Here is a 23,453-nt window from a genome sequence, read left to right as displayed (position 1 = left end):
AGTGAAGTGTTGAGAATTTCATGTGGCAGTGTCTTTACAATCATACATGATTATCTCCATATAACCCATGTTTGTGCCTGTTGGGTACCATGTCTGTTGACTACCAAACAAAAGGCTGCGTGAATGGAGACAAGGCATGGGGTGCAGCATCTCTGATGGAGGGCATGCATTTCTATAACTGATTATCGCTGATAATAAGTCATGGCTGCATCATTATGATCCTGAAGGAAAACAAGCCAGCACAATATGGAAATCACAGGGTTCTCCAACACCAAAAAAGGTGTAATTTGTTCCATCTATGGGGAAAGTGATGGTGATCACATTTTTTGACTGTCACTGAATAATTTAGTAGCATGCAGTTCACTCTCACACTGCTGTTACAGTAGCATACTACTAAACATCAGTATTGACTAAGTTGAGGCAGCACATTTCAAGGAACTGACCAGACCTTTCTCAGACAGGGTGATGACTTCATCATGACAATGCATGGCCTAACATCTCAGATCAAGTCATGCAGTTTCTGGCTTGATTCAATATAACCTGTGTACCACATCTGCCTTATAGCCCCAATCTTGCAACCTGTGATTTATTTTATACCCATTACTAAAGGCAGAGCTTCAGGGTATTTGATCTGAGACCTCTGAAGCAGTGCTCGAGAAATGTGAGGCAATTCTGAAGGACCTGACCAAGAATGGCCTGCACCATGTGTCTGAGAACTGGTAGAGATGATGTAAAAAGTGCATTCCAGTAGGAGGGGTGCAATTTAAAAAAAATATTATGTAAACATTGATGTGGAGTAATACATATCTGTAAAAAAAATCAGACTGAGTCTTTGTTGATCAGCCTTCGTACAACTTCATATAACGTTCAGTCTTGTCTGCCAGTAGCAGTCTGGTCAGAAAAGTCATTGCTAATTTTATTGTGGATGTATGTCAATATCTTTATTGAGCTCTTCATATTTTCCTGATTATGAGATAAATAGAGATGTGCTCTTGGGTAATGTTCTTTGCACTATGGGAACATAACTGATTACTTGCAAGGAATGGTTTGAGGACAACTTGGCTTTAACATGTTTTAATCTGATAATGTTTTTTGCTAATGCGAGGCTCCTGCTGTATAAGCCAGGGACACAAATAAAATGGTAGTCCAAGGTAGTTTTCCTCCAAAGGGCTTTATCTCTTGTGCAATGAATAAGAAGTATTTTAAACTGCAGCTTTGCATATTGCATTCACCATGTAACCCAAGAGGGTTCTCTCAGTTGAGCAGAGAGTGACTTTTGTCAAGTATTTGCTGTGGCAATCTAAAGTCTATTGTCATTTAAAATTGACACTCAGTGGCCAAAATTCTTCTCCATCAAAAAATTTAATGCTGTGTGGTTCACTGTTGTATGATACACACTATGACTAGAGAAATCCAGTGACCACATTTTACAACATAGAAAGTTCTGGTTAAGGGCTTTAGTTAAATAAATTCTGTCAGAAAAAAATGTTTCACCATGAAAAAATTGTACCCTACTATCAGTTAAAACTAAGGAGTTTGTTAAATTTTAAGATTTAAATTTTGGTTCTAATTCTCCATAAAAAATTAAGTTCTGTACTTATTATTATATTTGTATGCATCTCAACAGTTACATTGGCCTTTAAACAACATGCTTCTGGCACACCTTATGTTTGTTTTGATGGATATATATATGTTTATCAGGAGCAGGTCTCAAAAATGTACCATTAACCCTGTACCAAATGATAACATAGCTTTTACAGTATACTGAATTCCTTCTGTAAAGAGAATAGTAGTGTCTCCCTCAGGAACTTTATTTAAAACTACTACATAACTAACAACATTGAAAAAAATATTGTTGTTACTTTCGGTAACATACAATATCTGTATCCAAAGCAGAAAGGTAATTGCTTAGACTGTACAGTCTGATCACATATTATTATTATTATTATTATTATTATTATTATTATTTCAATTTGTTATATTAAGATTTAAAGTAGTTACTCTATATGCTCACGTTATGAATGCGTACTATCATTGCTCCATATCTTCAAACCACAAAATGTGATTTCATATTCACAGTGTTCTATTGTATTCATAGTCTGGAAGGTTGGTTTTTAGTGAGATGGTCAATGTTTTGTTCCACCTTATGACTCACAGACATATTGACATCTTCAATAACAATTTTGCCCCAGCTCCCTTTCCATGACCTGTTTCTACTTTTGTTGGAGTTTCTGTTAAAGATGTATTATTTATTGTTCGCTTTGGTTTAGACTGATTTTGTTTACATGCTTCCTCCACAGTGAATTCATGTAGATGGTTGTAATTTTCTAGGTGGAGCACAAGCACAGTACTACATGATCTTGTTCCATCTTGTCTGCAGGACTCAAAAGACCTTGTTTAGGAGTTAAAATAGTCTGCAAAATGTTTTGGTAATGTTATCTGACTGGAAAGGTTTGGTATGGGCACAGATGTATCTATTGCAGCTAAAACCATTCTGGTATACGTAGTTCCAACTGATGTATTTTGTTTTTCCTACTTGAAGAGGATTCAGCTCTTCATCAGATATTCTCACTTGAGAACCGTTAGCTTGAAATGTTTCACCAAACTATTTTTAGCATATATCCTGCACTATCCATTGTAAAGAACCAGCACCTTAAAATCTCTCTGAATTATTTGTAACACAACATAATTTTAAAATCAATCTTCATAAATTTTATTAGACCTTACAGAACTCAAACAATAAAATCAGAGCCATTTGGAATATAGTAAAACAAGAAACTGGTAACAAAAAGTCAAAGCAGATGAACATAAATGTTTGAATTAAAGATAATTTAGTAGATAACCCAAAGGACATGGCCAACTTTGGAACCAACTACCTTAGTAATATAGCAAGCAAACTGTAAGAAAATCTTCCAGAAGTACAACATACAGCTACAACTGACTATGTACCTTACACAATCCTGCTCCTATCCACCATTGGAGAGGAAATAGGTTTGATATGAAGTTCCAATGTGTCTACTAAAAGACTGCATTAGCAGCATGAAAGAACATCTGACAAGACATTGTAAATAAGTCATTATCATCAAGTTACTTCCCTGATTATCTAAAGCATGAAAAAGTTCTTCTCGTACATAAGAAAGGTGTTATAAAAAGTATCGAGAATTACAGGCCATTTCCATTATTGTTCCTTTTGAAAAATAATAGAAACTATCATAAGACACAGATTTACAGATTACTTAAATAAAAACCGACTTCTACTCAAAGAACAATTTGGTTTCAGATCTGGAAAGGGAACAGAAGCTGCTAGAGCAAAATTTATAAAAGTAGTTTTAGAAGCCTTAGGTGGAGAAGAACAAGTAACAGGCATTATCCTAGATCTCAGTAAAGCATTTGACACAGTTGATCATGAAATACTTGTAGGTAAACTTGAACTACTAGGAATAGGAGGGGGGTGGTGGTAAATAAATGGTTTAGGTCTTACCTAGCAGACAGAGTGCAGAAGCTAAAGAGATCCAAAATTTCAAGTGATTTGTATTATATGTTGAAACATCTTTCAGGTCAAGACATCTGAAGTCCCTTGAGGGAGTGTATTATGTCCAATATTGTTTCTTGTTTATGTTAATGACTTTCCACTGTGGGTCACACAAGGAGAAACTGTGTTATTTGCTGATGACAGCAATATAATAATTACAGATAGGATACCAGAAATATTGGAAGTAAAAGCAGAAAAGTCACTTATGGCAGTCCATGACTGGTCAAATAACAATAAAGTAACTCTCGATGTAAAAAGACTAATAACATGAACTTCTACATAAATAAAAACTTAATATAACAAAACTTAAAACTATATAGTGAAACCACAGGGTGCATAGCTGGCACAAAATTTTTAGGTGTGTATTTTGATCAACGATTAAAATGGGCTGAATGTAATAGGGCACTTGGAAAAAAAATTTTAACTGCAAGTTATGCCTTACAAATATTAACAGCAGTGTATAATAGTTCATGCCTAAAACCAATATACTTTGTACACAGACATTCTATCACCAGTTATGGCATAATGTTCTCGGGTGCAAATGCTCAGAATAAGGACAATGTGTTCAGACTACAAAAACGAGCAGTGAGAACAATGAGCAAGATTCACAAAAGGGCCCACTGCATTGAAGTACTCAAAAAAATGGAGCATTCTGACAGTTCCAAATGAATATATATTTCAAACTGCAGTTTTTATACAAAAGTTTTGAGCAATTTGCAGCAAGCAGCTCCATATATGATTTTTAAACCTGATGCAGTAATTGCTTATACACAGACTGAATAAGCAGAGCAAAGGTCCAAACCTCAATGCTTTACCAAGGAGTCAAGATACATAATAAATTACCAAAAGAGATCAAAAACATAAAGTTCTATAAATTTAAAACATATATTTACTAAAAATAGTGTTTACTCCATTAAAGAGTTCATAATGTTGCATACTACTCCATACACAATGGTAAGGAGAGGTTGGCTACAGAGTGGTGCAGCAACAGTCATTGTACAAAAGCTGAACAGGAGCAGAAATGATTAGTGAATGAGTAAATACAGTAAACAGAAGATTTACATAACTTCTGTTCCTCCAAGCTTATGCAGACTCATCGCAAATAATGCAGCAAGAAATAGTGTCCAATTCCCAATGTTAACAAGACAGAGGCTCTCTGAACTAAAGCACAAATGATGGTGTCAGAGCCATGACTAGGCGGCGTCCACATAGCATCACACAGTAAAGTCTCTCTGAGTGTGAATGGGTTGTGTGGCTGCTGTTGGTCATCCCACACATTCAGAGCTGCTGGAGGTGTGGCTCAGTGGGCATGCACCATAGAATCTGGAACATCTACCGTGACTGCTATCAACATCTGAAGGAAATTTGCACTTCCATTGCCAATTTTATGATGCATGTGAGGTGATATCAATATATCAATATGTGATACCACATCTCTCCCCACTAAACCTTGTCTCACCACCATCATGTAGTGTAGATGAATGAACAAAATGAACAATGACGGAGGGGGGGGGGGGGGGGGGGTAGGTGAGGTAGATGGATCCAAGTGGCAATGAGGAGATGAGATCCGAAATAATGGATGCTGAGCTCCTGCCCACTTGGCATATGCCCTGAGCCTACCTGGGAACACCAGCTGAAAGACCAATCAGAGGACACACACCCACATCCAGAGGGAGAGCAGCAAAGGAAGATGAAGCCATTCTGATGACTGCAGAAGGACCAAAGGCAGCACATGGGACAACAACTGGGAAGAGGGGCCCAGCCCCAGATGATGGTGGCTGTTGAAATGGAAGTTGTTGTAAAAATGCGTTGACTCTCATCAGCTCCAAGATTGATGCTGATGGCATGCGGCCCATAGGAGCCAGATGCAGTTGGGGCTGCTGCACCTAGGCAGGCATACAGTCTGAAAGCACAAAGCCTGCAGTAGGATCACGCAATTCACATGGATGAATATGATTATGGTGGTGCCTCAAAAATTCTCTGAGCTGATGCAGTAAAAAGAGAGAACATCCAAGAAATCCTTCAATAGTGTTTTGCTCTCAGCACCTCCATCCATCATAAAACCCGTAAATGACCAAACCATTAGTGTGATTCTTTGCCTGTCAAAGTGGAGTTGGTACCACACACAAGAGTGGGTGCTGAAACTGAAGCAAGGTGTGGTGGCACCATCCACCATTCCAACGACGATGGTCCATCACATGACTGGGAGCAGTACGAAGACAAGAATAGCAACAGACCTTAATCCTTTGTATGAGAGGCACAAAGTTTGTCCATCTGTTGCTTAAATGTTTGCACAAATTGTTCAGATTTTCCGTTGGACTGACAATGGAATGGTGCACTTCTGACTTGGTTGATGCCAGAGGCAGTGCAAAACTCTTTAAACTTAGTGGCAACAAACTGAGGTTTGTTGTCAGTCACAATCACTTCACACAGTACCTTGAGGCAAAAGATTGATGACAATGCCTGGATTGTAGACTGAGCCATAGTAGAGTGCATAGGAACCATGAAGGGAAATTTCATGTAAGCATCAATGATGATGAGCCAACATGTAATCCAGTAAGGGCCCATGAAATCATAGTGCAAATGTTGGCAAAGTGCTCAAGGCTTGGGCCATGCATAGAAATACTGAGGTGGGGTTCACTGATGTTCAGCATAGGCTTGGCACTGAGAAGTCAACTGTTCAATTTTGCATTCAGACCATGCCAGGTGCAATGATGTCACATCAACTTCTTGAGGCAAGCATTGCCCAGTGACTGAGGTATAGCAATCAAATCACATTAAGCTGGAGACATTTGGGAACCACAATATGTGACTGATCTTTATCAGTGGAAAGCAAAATGATACCTTGGTGAATTGCAAGTGCGCACAGACAGGGAAAATATTGGCAAACCAACAAGCTATGAATTTGTCTGATTGAATGTTGCCAGCCAGTTAGGACATAGTGCAACAGAATCCACAAATCAGGGTCCACAATTGTGGCCTGGGAAATTTTCCAGTGATTAAGTGGAGAACAATGTGACACATCTGTATCTTGTGCATCAATATAGCAACAAGAAGCTGAAGACTCATTGAATGTCAAATTTGGACAGGGAGGAAGGAAACAGCATATGTTTTGGCATGCTTAGAAGTGGGCCAATACACTATCTCATATTGGTAATTTGTCAAAAGAAGGGCACACCATTGCAGTCTATGGACTGTGCAAGTTGGGACTGGTTGAGAAGGGCTACAAAATTTTGTAGAGGTTTGTGGTCAGTTAGCAAGTAAAATTTTCTGCGAAAAGGATACTGGTGAAACTTAGTGAGAGCCTCCTTTTCAATTTTTGAATAATTAGCTTGAGCTTTGTTCAACAACTTCAAAGAAATGGTAACAGGCCTGTGAACAGCACCAAATTTCTGCAACAAAACTGCACTGATGCTATATGAGGAAGCATCCACAGGTTTGGCCAGATCAAAATGAACAAGGCAACAAACACTGAGCAAAGCATATTTCAACTTCTGGAGAGCAGACTGATACTCTTGTGACCAAACAAAAGGAATATTCTTCCTGTGGAAGTGATGTAAGGGAGCCACAATTGGGGTAGCACCAGAAATAAATCAGATGTAATAAATGAACTTCCTTAAGACAGATTGCATTTCCCATGCATTGAATCAGGGGTGAAAGTTCATGGATACCAAACAAATGTTATTGAAATGGGTGAACACTCTGGCTATTAAAGACAAGTCCTAAGTACTCAAGTCCAATCTGTTATGTTTGAGAACAGCTACAGACAACACCTGCAACAGAGTGACAATATTGCTAATGTGTTCTTCAGGAGTGAAACTAGAGATGACAATGTCATCTAAAGAATTTGAAAAGGAACTTTTACAGTCAGCTGCTCCAGAAAGTGCTGAAATATGGAAGGCACAGAGGCACTGCCAAATGGCAATCTCAAAAATTTGAAGAGAGCCAGATAAGTATTAATGACAAATACCTTTTGAAACTACTCAGCCAGTGGGATCTGCAAGTAAGTGTCATGGAAATAAATTTTGGAAAAGTAATGACTGACATCTAACTTGTCCAGCAGTTCTTCTGGGCATGGCAAGGGATAACAAAGAATGACTGTTTGAAGACTCACAGTTTTCTTAAAATCAGTGCACAACCAGAGTCTACTGGACAATTTCTTTAGAATAACAAGAGGGAACACCCACTGACTGGCAATAACAGATGCTATACCCCACTGTCTTCCGAAGATATCAGATTATAAGGTGAGCAAAAATCTAGTTCTTATACCTATAGTTTTCTGAAAATGGAACAATCAGCAGCAAATGTAGAGAGCACATCTGCAGCAGTGAAAAAGTAAAATGAGATGTAGACAAATCAGATGAGGTTGTGCCAGGTTGTCAAGTGAGAGAGGAATGTAAGGAGTGTGAAATTAGCAATAATTTAAATGAAAAGCAAGTAGTAAGAATTAAAGTGTATAATGTTGTGTTGAAAGCTGTGAATGTTGGAAAGGTTACCAAAGTGAAGGGGCCTGTTGCTATATTGATAGTGGTAGCTATGTACAGACTGTTAGAAATTGATGAGGAAGTAAACAGTGTGATGAGTGTAGAAACAATTTTTTGAATTTAAATAAAGTAGGCAGTTTGCAAAAAATGGTTATCAATGTAAATACGCAAAAAGTAATTTTCAATGTAGATGTAGTGTTCAGTGCATATGTGTTTCCTGGTTGTCAGATGTTTGAAGATTTTGTTGAATTTTGAAATGGAATGGCAAATGTTTTGAGAAGTAAGTGTGAAATTTCACCTAGTATTCCAAAATTACTTGGAAAGCCAGGTGGTCAATGTAATTCTGAACTTACCAATAGGTAGAGGGTTCACTGTTATGTGGTAGATACATTACATGGTGAGTAATGCCCCCCTGAGCTGTGAGATTCTAATCTTCTTTTCATATATCACTTGATCCTCTGACTATCCTATCAGTAGGTTAGAAGGAAATTTAATCATCACCTAGTTTTCTCATATTGCAGGTATATTAATGTCCCTAAATCAGGGAGTGGCTTTTTTGTTTGTCTTTAAATGTAAGTAGTATAACAGAGGATGGAAGCACGACAATTAATATGTCAGTTAACATTTCGTGAAAAATGTTTTAACCTTGTTTTGGGTTTAATAATGTTGAGGCATTTGTGTAATTAATTTCAAATTCTTTTTCAGCTTAAAGTGTGAATTTAAGAATGGATAATGTTGTATCGCAATTTTAACACAACCACAGAAGAAGATTTCAGTTTATAATGCACTGAGGAAACACTGTGAGAGGAGAACAAGGAGAACACTGAAACAATGATAATGATTAGTGACAAGAACACACACATTTATTGATGAATACTCAACTTTGTGCAAATTGACTCAGGCAACAAATCCTGAAAAGCAACTACTGGTACAGAAGCTAAGGCTGGATAGTAAACAGTTCTTGTCCTACTAGAAAATTCACTGAGGAGGGGCTCGTGTCGTCTTGTTAGAAGTAGACGATGTGGTACAAAGTACACAAGTAGAAGGCAGTCTCCTCGGTAGCTGACCTGACTTGGAACTGCCTGTTCTGCTATGGCGCCAGTGCATATCACTTCTCTTGTGGTGTCACCAATGTGACTTCTTGGTGTGGCAATTGCTGGGCTGTACGCCATCCCTGGATTGGATTGTCAACCTATCAATGTCTGTGGTGCTGTCTGGTGATGTATGCTGTGCTTACAACACCACACACACACTGATATTGTAGCACCAGTAGAAATAGATTTACCATTGCTTTGCTCACTTCATGGTGGAAATGAAATCAGTATCTCATAATGTGCTGTTGTCCATGAGAATAAGTCAACATCTTGCTCTTCAAGCTAATGTAAATTTTTTTGAGATAAAACAAACAGTGTTACCAACCATACTGACTACAAAAACAGAGTGTTTGTCATGGAGGAGCCCTTCAGGTAGGTTAAGAATAGAATAAGTAATTTTCAAGTGAAGTAATATACTCATGTATGAACTGCAAAATTTTGTTATAGAAAATTGGTTTATTGCTGTAAAGAGTCGTTTTACAGTTAATTTTGAAAAACAAAACAAAGTTGGGAATTAAGGCTTTATGGTATTATGCTGAAGATATATTTAATGAAGTTATGCAGAGTAATAAGGAAGTTAGTAATGAAGTAATAATGAGTATTGTGTGGGGCAGCAATGGTTAGGGACCCTCTCTTTGTGGTAGTTTTTTTTTCTGCTGATGCAGTTTTACAGCTAACAAGGTTCCCTAGGCAAAGTATTTAATGAAAGTACAGGCAAACTGAAAGAATGAAATGTAACTATGTGAAAGTGAATACAATTTTGTTATGGTGAAGTGCATATGTGGTCTGAAGCAATATTTGATACTATGCCTATAATTAATGATACTTCAAACAAGAGTTGAATGGAATGTTAATATTTGAACGCTATATGAAACTATATACTGCTGCACAATTATTTTTCTATTACAATAAAAAGTGCTATTTCCACCTTTGGAGCCTATAGCTTTAAGCGAATATCCATTGCAAGGAAAGATACCATGGCAATTAACTAATTACAACATGTGATATGGAAACAAAAATTCTGATAGAGACAAATAATTTAAGTGTGTTTCCAGTAAACCTGCATGATTTTGCTTTGTAGTAACACCAACTCAGATTAAGAAAGATACATCTCTACCCCTTAATTGAAGTAATTATGTAATGTATTATTATAAATTAGTAATAAATGTTAAATACATAATGATTTTTTTTATTTTTTCAGATGATACAGTCATCTATAACTAACTACTGTTTGAAAGACACTACTAAATATTCTGTCAGATCTTGATAAGATTTCAAAGTGTTGCAGAAAGTGACAACTTGCTTCAAATGTTCAGAAATGTAAAATTGTGCACCTCACAACATAATAGAATGTTGTATCAAATGACTATAACATCAATGAATCAGAGCTGGAATTAGTAAACACATACAGATACCTGGATGTAACACTTTGTAGGGATATGAAATGGAATGAGCACATAGGCTCAGTTGTGAGCAAAGTGGATGGTACATTTGTAGAATACTATGGAAGTGCAATCACTGTGCAAAGGAGATTGCTTACAAATCACTCATGTGACCCATTGTAGAATATTGTCTAAGTTCAAAAAAATGGTTCAAATGGCTCTGAGCACTATGCGACTTAATTGCTGAGGTCATCAGTCGCCTAGAACTTAGAACTAATTAAACCTAAGTAACCTAAGGACATCACACACATCCACGCCCGAGGCAGGATTCGAACCTGCGACCGTAGTGGTCGCTCGGCTCCAGACTGCAGCGCCTAGAATCACACAGCCACTTTGGCCGGCATCATCCAAGTGTGAGGGATATAATGGGTATTGAAAGTATACAGGGAAGGGCAGCACAAATGACAAAGGCTTTTTTGATCCATGCAAGAGGGTCACAGTGACGCTCAAGAAACTGAATTACCAGACTCTTGAAGGTAGACATAAACTATCCTGAGAAAAGATGTTTACTGAGTTTCCAGAACTGGCTTTTAGATGATGACTCCAGGAATATACTACAACCTCCAACTTATCACTCCCATGGGCATCATGAGGACAAATTTAGATTAATTACAGCCTGCATTGAGACATTTAAACAACCCATTCTTCACATCCTCCAAATGTGAATGGACTGGGAAAAACCCTAATAACTTGGACAATGGGATGTTCCCTCTGCTACACATTCTCAGTGGTTTGCAGAGGATAGATGTAAATGTAGGTGTAGATATTTTGCACTAGGCTTAGAAAAAATGTACCATTTGGTTCACATAAGTTGTGTTGTACATTCTTTGCATGTAAGCAATTCATCAGTACAAGTGTAGCCACAGCCACTGTCAGGAGTTCCCGGGAACAAACTCTTTGCCTGATCATTTGAAGGCAACAAATTGAGGTGTTGATGAAAGATATTGGATTAAAGACAAGAAGTATTGTAAACATCAGATTTGGTTTAAAAATGGTTCAAATGGCTCTGAGCACTATGGGACTCAACTGCTGTGGTCATAAGTCCCCTAGAACTTAGAACTACTTAAACCTAACTAACCTAAGGACAGCACACAACACCCAGCCATCACGAGGCAGAGAAAATCCCTGACCCCGCCGGGAATCGAACCCGGGAACCCGGGCGTGGGAAGCGAGAACGCTACCGCACGACCACGAGATGCGGGCAAACATCAGATTTAAAAATATTATTATTATTCATTTGTAAAACTGTAAATTGTTTTCCTACCCAAGAAATTCATTGTCTGTACATAGATAAAAAAATAAATCAACTTTGTCAGCATGAGAAATTCTGGACTATGAAGTGCAAACACTTTACAGGGAAGAATTCTGTAGGGTGGGAAGAATTGCATTCAGTCTGATAAAGTCCTACTTCATGAACAGATATCAAAAAGTAGAAATACTAGATGAGGAGAGTAATAAATACTACTCAGATACGGGGAAGATCCTAAATGGTGTGCCTCAGGAAAGTGTCTCGGGGCTACTACTGTTCTTGGTATATATTCATGACCTTCCTCATGAAATCCATATAATTTGTGGATGACATAAATATTTTAATTAAGGGGATGGATCTAGAAGATATCCTGTAAAATAACATTTGTGTGTCATGCTGCAATCTGTGCTATACATGCACTAAAATGTCAGGGACTATATGTAATGATGCAACCTGCGTCAACTGAAATACAACTGGCTGAACAAATTGATAAATTAAGTAAATAAAAAATTAATGTAAAAAACTTGTATATTTCAGTATGGTGAGTGATGACCAGTACCAGAAACAGTTCAAGTTACAGAATAATGTCTAATAATGTAAATTAAGGGTTTTATGAAAATGTGATGACTATTGTGTAATGTATTTTAGATATTTGGATTATGCACTCAGCTATTTATCAATATCTGTCTATACAACCCAAAGTTGGGGTGAAGTGACATCAAAAGTTGGAACTATTCCCTCTGTTATGATTGTTTGCACACAGACACAACAGAAAGACTTTACACATTATAGCTTTCGGCCAAAGCAGACTTAATCATTACAACTGCCAGCTCTGACTAGAGTGATCATGTGTGCATGAGGTGGGCTTACTTCTGCGGATGTGCCTGTGTGTTCTTTGCTAATGAAGGCTTTGTTGGAAAGCTATAATGTGTAACAGTCTTTGTGTTGTACCTGTCTGCAATTCAGTGGGTCATCTTTATGGTGGGTAGCAATCTATCCTTTTCATAATATTTTTAATTGAAAATTCTACCATATTACATACCTACCATAAAAACATTGTGATCTAATAAGTATTTCTTGGCATAGTGAAACCACTGAACAGAAAGATTAGTAGTTCAGCTTTTAAATAATGTATTCCAATTCTGTGAAACTAATTAATTGATGAGATAACTATCATTAAAATTCACAAGAGGCCAAATTTTACATTACAGATTTCACCCAAGTACTAGCTAAATTCTGACCTTTGCTATTGAACTTTTGTTACACATATTTTTATGCACCAGATGACATACTTTATTAAATGACTTAATCATTAGTTAAGAATGCCACATAATGTACAGCAATTCCAATATGGCACTCATACTTGTAACTAAGGTATTCCTATTGTGGATGCATAAAGCACTTCCATTAAATTTTCTAAATTCATGGATTACCTCATCTTTTAGGAAACAAAAATTTTAGCAATATGTGTACTCCATCTGGAAGAACAAAATGTAACCTAGCCATATTTGAAATGATTGTGTGGTTTCTGAAACAATTTGTTTATGCAGCAGTATCTAAATAGTTAGATGTGACTCATAGTCAGCAGTGTGTGCTCAGTCCATGTCAAGCTAACAAGCATGCAAGATCTGTGCTATGGATATATGCTCTTGCTATAACTATGTGTGGTTAGTTCATGAAAATACATGCATGTGCTCTGCAAAAACTAAGTGATGTTTACAAACTTTCAAGTGATTTTTGTAACTCCAGTTAATGAATATTTTGTTTGGACAGTGTTGTGGTTAATCGGACACTTGAACTGTCATTGTTATTCAAATTAGTTATTGTTGAGCATGATGACTTAATTAATGAGTGAACTAAGTGAACAACTGCAGTGCACTTTTATCCAGTAGAGTTCTGCAAGCCAGTATGGCATGTGAACTGTGTGCTTTCTTAATGTGTGTTTTAATAACTTTGTAATTTGTATGAGTGATTCTGCCGGCGGACTCTCAATTATTTGTGAGGGCTGATGTGACTGCAAGTGCTAATAATTTTCACGAGGTAGCAAAACAAGTCAGTGGCCAAATAATCTAACTCTGAGGCAAATAAAATGTGTGGAGTGCACGTTACATTGTAGTGTTGAGTTTAAGTTATTGAGAAAACATCAGCAGAGACTGAATAAGATCTTCAGCTTCAAGACAACAGGCAGTTTTGATACCAAGGAGGTGGTGAAGGCTACAGAAAATCAGGTGCTGCTTTACAACCTACTTCCACTTTCAGATACCAGTACCTTGTTGTATTAGCACTCCCACAAGAAAAGATGTATTGAGGAAATGTTTTATGCACAGCATCAGTACTTTTATACTATCTACATGTGTGTATATCTGTAGAGTTATTTGTATGCATGCACAAACCATATGCACATTACATATGAAATTGCGCGCGCGCGCGCGTGCACACACACACACACACACACACACACACACACACACACACACACACACAGCATTAATTTAATTATTGACTTGCCCTCATGTAGTGTACCCAACACAGTACAGAAATGTATGTAAATTCTGTGACTTGGCATTTTTATATAACTGCTAAACAGTCTAGTGCAATCTACATTCAGTAAATTGTCCAGTAACTTTGTGATTGCTGACTGAATCAGCTCAAAGAACTAGACCTTCACAAAGGTATGCTGCTGCACTGTGTGTAGATTATCAATGGCAGTTATCCTAATAATTACACAAATTAGGTTATAGGATATTTAAAGAAAGTTCAAATGGTGGAGTTTGATATTTTTATGAAACTTGCTTCTTCAGGTAGGTATTTCATTGGGAGTTAACCTTGTGCCTCTGGTTCAGTGTTATTTTGAATTTCATCCTGGACTATCATTTCCATCAGATGAGGGATGTCATGTTGAAGCATGTGTTCCACAGTTTCAAACAGTTCAGGCTTCAATGGTTGAAAAGTGCTGAAGTCATGTTCTGCCAACAGCTCCTGAAATAAGGAATTGAACATTGATTTTATTCATCCTGGTAATATGAAGAATAAAGTGCTTTAGTATATGATCTATGAAAGAAATGAACATTCACATCAGAATGACAGTTAATGTGCCATTTGTATCTATTTAAATTCAAACATCAAAGAAAATGTGCATTTTCAACTTCTTGCAGCGTAATAAATAGTCCATTAAATTTCGGGCATGCAGCTGCACAAATAAAATTTCCTCCACTGATATTTTGGCCGCGTATCATCCGTCCATCCTCAGAGTGAGACACAAGACTGACGACAAGATGCCAAGCGTGGCCTTATATGCTCCACTGCGGCGGTACTGCGCATGCAGGTCACAGATGCTAGTTGGTGGCAGAGAAATACCATTCCTTGCAGAAATTGTGAGAAGTCGTACATAGGTCAAATAACACGCATCGTTCATGAGAGGTGTGTGGAGCATTGAAGATACACACGCTTATAACAGCCAAACAAGTCATCTGTGGCCGAACATTGTATTGATACAGGGCATTCCATGAATTAGTGAGGTGAAGATTTTAACATCCACCTCTTCTTTTTGGGGATCTGTCTTCAAGGAAGCTATAGAGATTAGATTAGCTAATAATTTAATAAATAGAAATATTTGTTTTAATTTGGGCAAAGCATGGAATCTGGCTCTTGGGGTAATTAAACTGCAGAGAAGTCGTCATGGTGTCACTGCCGCCAATCATACATTGATAAGCGAATTGAATGTCTGTACGCCTTCACCACAGGCGGCGCATGTGTAAACATATTTCTCTGCTGCCAACCAGCATCTGTGACACGCATGCGCAGTGGAGCTCATAAGGCTGTGCTTGGCATCTTGTTGTCAGTCTTGTGACTCACTCTGAGGATGGCCGGACGATACGTGGCTGAAATATCAGTGGAGGGAATTTTATTTGCGCAGCTGCATGTCTGAAATTTAATGGACTATCAAAGATAATATCAATTTAATTATTAATATTTTGTTTCTGTTAGCAACACAAAATGCTTATATCAGAACTAATTTACATATATACATATGCTTACAATCTTATAGATACCATAAATGTCAAATTCTAATAAGTACATTCCATTAGACTTATTGGTAGACATAGGAGAATTGAGATTTCTCTCTCATGTCTGTTGCCTTCATCTTTCTCCTTCTCCTCTCTCCTAGTCCTCTTTTATCAGGAATCAGCATCGTAGTTGTTTCCTATGGATGAGTTTCAGTGCCTGTGTGAGGTGACCTTCTTTTTCTCTTTTTTGTGTATGTGTGTGTGTGTGTGTGTGTGTGTGTGTGTGAGAGAGAGAGAGAGAGAGAGAGAGAGAGAGAGAGAGAGAGAGAGAGAGAGAGAGCTTACCCTATAAAAAGTAGTAGCTCAACTGCTAGTTATGGCTCTATCCTGTTATGAGTGTTTATAGACCATACATCAATTAAAATACAGGAGGGAACATTTAACAACATTGAGAATTTGGATCAGGCCAAAGTGAGTGTGTGAATACCCTAATGGTTTGTGAAACATAAGAAATTGCTGTCTATTTGAGTCCAGATCTTGTCATGAATTTTCAATTTCCAATTCAGCACACATTCATTCTGTTACTAGGATAAATAGTTAAGTTAGTCTCATACAACCAGCACTGTTTGTAAATACCTGCATTTTTTTCAGCTCTGGAAAGTCTCCATGAGATATCTGATATTTGTGTTCAATATTCTTGTAAATAACATCAAGATGTTGAATTAAATGCTCTTTTTTGGCTTCTTTTCTGTATAGTATTGGCATTTCCTTGTGAAGAGTGCTTATTATGTATGCATGAACCTGAAAAATAATTTTAAAGTGAAAAGTTTATCCATCTCATACTCTCATGTTTGGAACTGTAGATTTTGAGCAGTTATAAAATATGGTGTGGAAACAATTCAGGCAATAATTAATGGCAAAGAAATACACTAACATTTCATACACTTCTAGTATCCACTATTTCATGTCCAACTATAGCTATCATATTTTCTCATTCAGCTACCATGATAGAGAAACTGTTGAAATTCAACTGACTAGAACTTGATTATTTTTTATTTGTTTGTTTCCTGTAAATAACTATAAACCTTTTTTTGGAAAAGAAGTTGGTAATGTAAATCACAATTGAACAATATACATGTAGGTATAAATCCACAAACAACAGGAACAACAGAAACACTATCAGTGGGAACAGGAGATATTGCTTTAGAGCTCGGGCAGTGAAGAATTCAGCTCACAAGCTGCGTCATGGCTTGTGTGCCATAACGCTCAGCCTACCTACACACTTCACCACTACCACATCACATTGCCTGAGTAGGAGGAGGTGGACGAGGGGAATCTGTGACCACATCATATTTAGATGGCAATGCAGTTCCACTGTATTTGAATGTTTCCTATTTTTCAGCAACACAGATCACTAATAAAATAAGTTTTCAGTACTATTTAATTATTTTTAGAACAGTGAAGACACATTATAATTTTTAATCTGGAGAGACTATTAATATACATGCAGACACAGACAATTTCACAAATTTGTTGTGACATATTTAGTTTCATAATCGTAAAAAGGTCTTTCGCCCACACATTAGACCAAGATATTGTAGCACTTTTGCAACCTCATAATAGGGGGCATGCAAATTCTTATCTGAGGAAAACAATGTAAATGTCTAGGAAAGTTTTAACATGTCTTTAAAATGGAAATTACCAGGGACATAGATAATTTTTCTTCATGGGAGCGGGGAGGGGGGGGGGGGGAGGGGGGGGGGTTGGAGTGGGAATTCTGTTCTGCTCGACTATAAAATGTTCTTTCAGGTCAGCATCCTGAATTGCAAAGATTATTGATGTTGATGTGAATCACTCCATAAATCATGAGTACTTAGTGCCTGTAGACTGTATTGTATGCAACACTTCACTACAAATGCTTTCTTTGTCACTGTAACTGCCCATATAGTGCTTAATATTTCAAATGAGTCTGTATACTCAGGAATAGACAATGCACACACACACACACACACACACACACACACACACACACACACACACACACACACACTTTGTCAGTGTAACTACCCATATATTGCTTAATATTTCAAATGAGTCAGTATCATCAGGAATAGACAAAACACACACACACACACACACACACACACATATACGAGGTTTTGTGGAAGCACTTATTTTACAGAGTTGTTCATGTTCGCATGTGGTTCTTATTTGTGGCAAATAAGATGAAATCAAACAATGGAAACTCCAGGTAGGAAGGCTGTGACCAAAAGCTTTATGTGATAATTTTTTAACTGTGCCTGTCTGTAACTTGACATGTCTTCTTTATGGTAAGTAGCTTTCTGTCTTTCCCACATTGTAAATAAGATGAAATTAAATTCAAGTTGTTCTGATATAAATGTTCAGTGAGTAAGAGAGGAATGACATGTAACATATTTATAAAACTTTTACATCATAAATAATATAAACCATTTGTGCAAGAGAGTGATAAACTGATCATGGAGTATAGTAAATCAGTGTCCAAAAACAAAGAAACGAAAAAAAGCGGAAACATATCAAACTTTGATGCTAAATCAAATTTAAAAATCAGTAATTAGACAGTTTCCAAATTTAGATTCTGATGAAAGAACATCTACATGTTTCAGCTGGAAGCACGCTGCTGTTTATCTTTAATCAGAACACCAAAGTCTGGCTCAGTTGAGCTCAACTTAGCTCTCAAGCCTAATTCAACATTAAATCTGTTCCTGTTTTTATTTTTTTTATACTGCTACTCAGACACATGTAAGTAGTGACAAAAAGTACCATTATTTGAACTGCTTGTTTGAAAAGAGAAGGATGTTCTGTTTCTGCTCCCATCCAAAAAGAAGGAAGAGTTTTCTTTTTGAAAGCACCTTCCATTGGAATGTTACTCATCATGTCAATAAAAGTTTCTTTCATGGTTGCTTCTTCTGCTGCTTACCTGAATATAGATTTCTTATGCAGTCAAATTCTGTGTAATCTTCAGAAAAGTACTTTTCAAAACTTTTCTGGAGAATCTATAATGTGTAATAATGTCTCTAACCAAATATTCCATGAGAGCTAGTTCACTGTCTTTCCATAATTATAAAAGTGAAAGAATATTATTCTTGCTTTGTTTGAGGATACAAACATTTAAATTTATCACCAATATCTTCACATAATAGTGTGAACAGATGTGAAATTAGAGCCCTTGCCTTGATGAAGTTTATGAAGGTTACAGCATCTGCCAAAACAACATAAAGAGTTTTGGGCATGTCCTTAGAATCCAATGCTTCTTGTCATACTATACAGTATGTGTTTAACAACTGGGTACAACTTTCTTCACTTTTGCTGCCAGCCCTGTTAAGTGACTGTACCTTGCCTTGGTCCTGTCTTTACAAATACTGACACATTTTTGTCAAGGAATACCTACTTTAAACAAGTAAAGGTCAATCACATTCAAAATGTTTTCTGTTGCAGTATTTGACTCAAGTGGTTTGCAGAATAAAAAGTTTTTTCTTATATCTTTATTATGATCATGTACACACTATGCCATATTGTTATCACATTGAGGTTGGTGGGAATAAAGAAAAATAACAATTACATTATTCATGATACTCATATTCACAGAAACATGTTAATGGCACGCACACACACACACACACACACACACACACACACACACAGAGGGTTTTGTACTCAGAGAGAGTCCATACCTTGTGGCCATCAATGAGAAAGGTGAAACAAGGAGCCAGGATTACCAACTTAAAAACAACTAGCATTTAATCTGGTGATGATTTCAACCTATGTACAAGATACATGTGTTGCTACCTAGCAAGTGCTTTAGTTAATACATCAGCAGGCATTTCCTTTGACTACAAGTACCTAACAATAATCTCACTTCTTTTTACACATTGTGTGATAAAGTAATCTTTTGCACAATCAGATTTCAATCTAGAATGCAGCACAGAATTTTGTAGGAAAATGATTGGAGTATTTTGATGTATATCATTTAACAATTCTCCTATCACCTATCTCAAATACACTGCTTCTTCGGTGGCAGAATTTAAAGCTGCATACTCAGCTTCAGTAGTTGTGGTTGCAACATGCTTCAATTTCTTGCTCTCTCAGCAAATTATATTTTTCCCCAATAGAAAATCACTTCCATATTGTGTCAATCCTGTAGTTAAATCATATAGAAAATTTGAGGCAACAAAACCACTTTTTCTCCCATTCACCAGTGTGTGGACAATGTGTCATCATTAACTTTGTGAATGGCTGCTTTTCCCAATGACACAACATAATAATGTTAATAACAAAGACTTATATTAGCAGTGAGACATTTGCAAACAATTCAATAAAAGGTGTACTGAGGTTGAATCTGTTGGTTGAAATCCCAAAGGAAAATAACATTGATCAAAACAGATTCATTTTAAGTTTCAAGTAAGTCTCTTTTAACTTCTTTTTTTTTAGAGAAGCACAGCGTTTGCAAATGGTGGCCACATACAAGTAACTCATCTATCACTTGAGCAAATTTTGGTATTACTTTGTATGGACATAGCATTTATACCTAGCAGCATATCCTAAGTCACAGTGCACAAGTCCTGGCACATGAAAATAACGTTTGTGGCATACACACCGCCCATAGCATTAACAGCTCCAGATGAAATACCTCAGCAACTCTTCAGATGCAAGATTACAGGTGAAAGACCATGAGTGCTGCCCCCACACACTTATCCAAAGGTTTGGTCATATGACCATTCCTCGATTCAGTGCAGATACTTTCATCTTGCCCGCCATTAATAATTTTCATAATAATTTCATATAAATACTTATGATAAAACATATGAAAGTCTTTGCAGTCATTCTGCAATCTCTTAGCAAACTCACTTATCCATTATTTTCACAAGTTTAAATAAATCACAAAGACATAAATTGCCACATTCAGCATTCTAGTCAAAACACTTACTTTACCTATTTTAAAAATTGCAACTACAGCTTGGTACACACTGAAATTATTGGAATATTAAGGAAAGAAACTCATGCTTACAAGATCATTTTTCTCTCTGTGGAGGATTTCATAGATATGGCACTACTTACATAAATAAACTAAATTGTTTATAACATCTTTTATAGTGTTTAATTATAAAAATAATCTGTTCATTACTTTGCAGGCTTTATACTCGTTCATCTTGCGTATCACAAGTCTGATGTTTGTGATGGATTCAGCTGTTAGAATTTACTATAGACAATAATGGTAATAATGTCAATAACTTTTTAACTATTAAGCTTTTGATATGGATTTATGTTTAATGAGCTCATCCAAATGGTGCAGTCCAAAATTGTCGTTGGTCTTACTCCAGAATGCCTGTAATGAATTTTAATGCATTTTTCATTGAAATCGTATTGATGACATTTAAAGTCACAAGTCCTTCCATATTAGCTCATCCCACAACCATGTCACTGGAACACCCCCTCTTTCTGCCTGGAAAAACCCCAGTAACCACTGAGCCTTCCGGTTTGCTAGCTGCCTTTACTTTCACTCTGCTCACTTTTCACAACTGTCTGACAGCTGGATGTCCCAACAAACATTCAAACCCACCCACAGCTGGTCTGTGAGATTCAGTCTGTCCTGTGGCTATCAAACCAGCTGCTTGTAATGTCACATACATCAATCACCTGTTGATTCTTATATGAAGTAGCACCATTCCTCACCATTTACACAGTGTCAAGAAGTACCAATTTTTCCATGTATTTAACTATACCAAAACTTGTGTAATAATTTTGTGAGTGGTTAATCAATCTGCATGAGCATTATCACTAGCAAACATATACACATATAACTTAAACATAATTGATGTATCTTTACCTAAATGTGCTATTAATAATTTGTAATCAAGTCTTTGACTGGGCTAGCAACCCAAATGATTTTACATATAATAAATGCTCATGTTAGTCTTTGTACACACAGCACTCAAGATTAAAATATGTTATCACTTTCACTTTTCTTTCCACAATGGGTGCTCAATAAATAAAATCAAATACACACACAGGCAGTTGTTCCTGTACTTGCATCAGGTTGGTGCAACTGGATTCTTATGTCCAAGGCAGTCTTGGCACATTTCTAACCTTCCACACTCTTCAGTATACAGCCAGCAGTGCTGTGCCACTCATTACCAACCAAGCCATATCCTATTAAGATGTGCAAACAAATGTCCCAGTGAGTGAGTGGCCAATATTTTGTATCCACGATTCCCCACTGTTCAGTCTACAGAAACCCACTTTTGGTTCACCATGTGTCTACTGTGTTTACATCTCAAATGATACTGATCAAGGCAACAATACAAATGTTTAAATGTGTATTAAAACAGCTGGATATACCACATATATTAATTGATAATAAACAAATCATTTTAAATTTTGAAGAATCTCCTTTGCATCCCAAAAGCTACCCATGATTCTAATTGACAAAATAAACAATTAATTCTTGCTTTCATGTCTGCACAAATACTCACCAAACTAGATTGACCTAATCAAAATCCATTGATTTCCAAGATTCTAAATCTGAACATTACATTTACATACTGGCAAGAGAGAATAATCAAATAATGTACTGTACATCCCAGTATGCATCTCACCCGAATGCATCAGACTTAAACCCCCATGAATTATTTCCCATACCATAGTTGCTTCTTTATCTAATGCCCCCCCCCCCCCCCCCCCATATATCCATGCATATCTTCTCATGAATAGATGAATAGTTAAAATTCCTATGATTCTCATTTAAATGAAACTTCTGTCATCAATTCCACCAGTATCAGCTGTGCAAACCATGTTACACAACATGTATATACCATTCAGGAAACAATTAACAACAAGAAACCCCATAAATTGCTTAGAACTGTACAACATGATAAATAAATCTACACTTGAGTACTTTGTATTCTCTTCATTCACTTTTCAATATGTCTCCTCAGCTCAGTTATATTTTGCAGACTCAAAGGTTTCTTTGATATTGGGTGCACCAGTCTGTAGGCATTGGGATGTAGGAATTCTGTTACTTCAAATGGCCCATTATACAATTCAAATAATTTTTTTACTTCCTCATTGGTCTCTTTATTTCTAAGACTATCTCCCTGTTTAAATTTTTACTGTCCTATATTTTCCATTTTGTCTCTTCTTTCTTTCAGAACCCTTCTTTAGAAAATGTTGATTTTCTAGTGCCTCCCTCTTGCCTGGTTCAAAGGTTAACTGAAGGAAACTCAACATTCTCTGCTAGAAAATTATTAGGTTTTATTCCTATCATCACTTCATATGGAGAGAAACCAGTGGCACTATTTTAACTATATTTGTAAGATCTTCAAACACAGTCACAGCAGCTCCTGCACAACCCACCCAGTTCCCATGCACACCTCTCAGCAGGATTTCTGGAGGTGGTACACCAGTACCCTCATGTGTCTAATGCCTGCCCATTCTACAAATTTGTCCCACACTCTGGAAGTAAATTATGCTGCATTGTCTAATAGGATCTTATCAGGCAATATGACATTCACTCTGAGGACCTTCTCTAGTTTATTAACTACACTATTACTTGTGGCTCCTTTTAGGGGGTAAATCTACTGCTAATAATACATATTTCAGTCCACCA

General features: G+C 36.9%; 1 protein-coding gene across 1 annotated transcript in view; it reads right to left on the bottom strand.

Moving 5' to 3' along the window:
- Window positions 1-23,453, bottom strand: part of LOC124556238 (EH domain-containing protein 1-like) — a 144,282-nt gene that overhangs the window by 29,638 nt on the left and 91,191 nt on the right. Inside the window, exons 4-5 of the mRNA XM_047130227.1 lie at window positions 16,445-16,609; window positions 14,627-14,780 (exon numbers count right to left, since the gene is read on the bottom strand). Of these exons, the coding sequence (XP_046986183.1) occupies window positions 14,627-14,780; window positions 16,445-16,609 (319 nt within the window). The remainder of the gene's footprint in view (window positions 1-14,626; window positions 14,781-16,444; window positions 16,610-23,453) is intronic.

This window comes from Schistocerca americana, chromosome X (genome assembly GCF_021461395.2).
Source record: "Schistocerca americana isolate TAMUIC-IGC-003095 chromosome X, iqSchAmer2.1, whole genome shotgun sequence".
NCBI lineage: Eukaryota > Metazoa > Arthropoda > Insecta > Orthoptera > Acrididae > Schistocerca > Schistocerca americana.
This window is presented reverse-complemented; position numbering and strand designations above follow the sequence as displayed.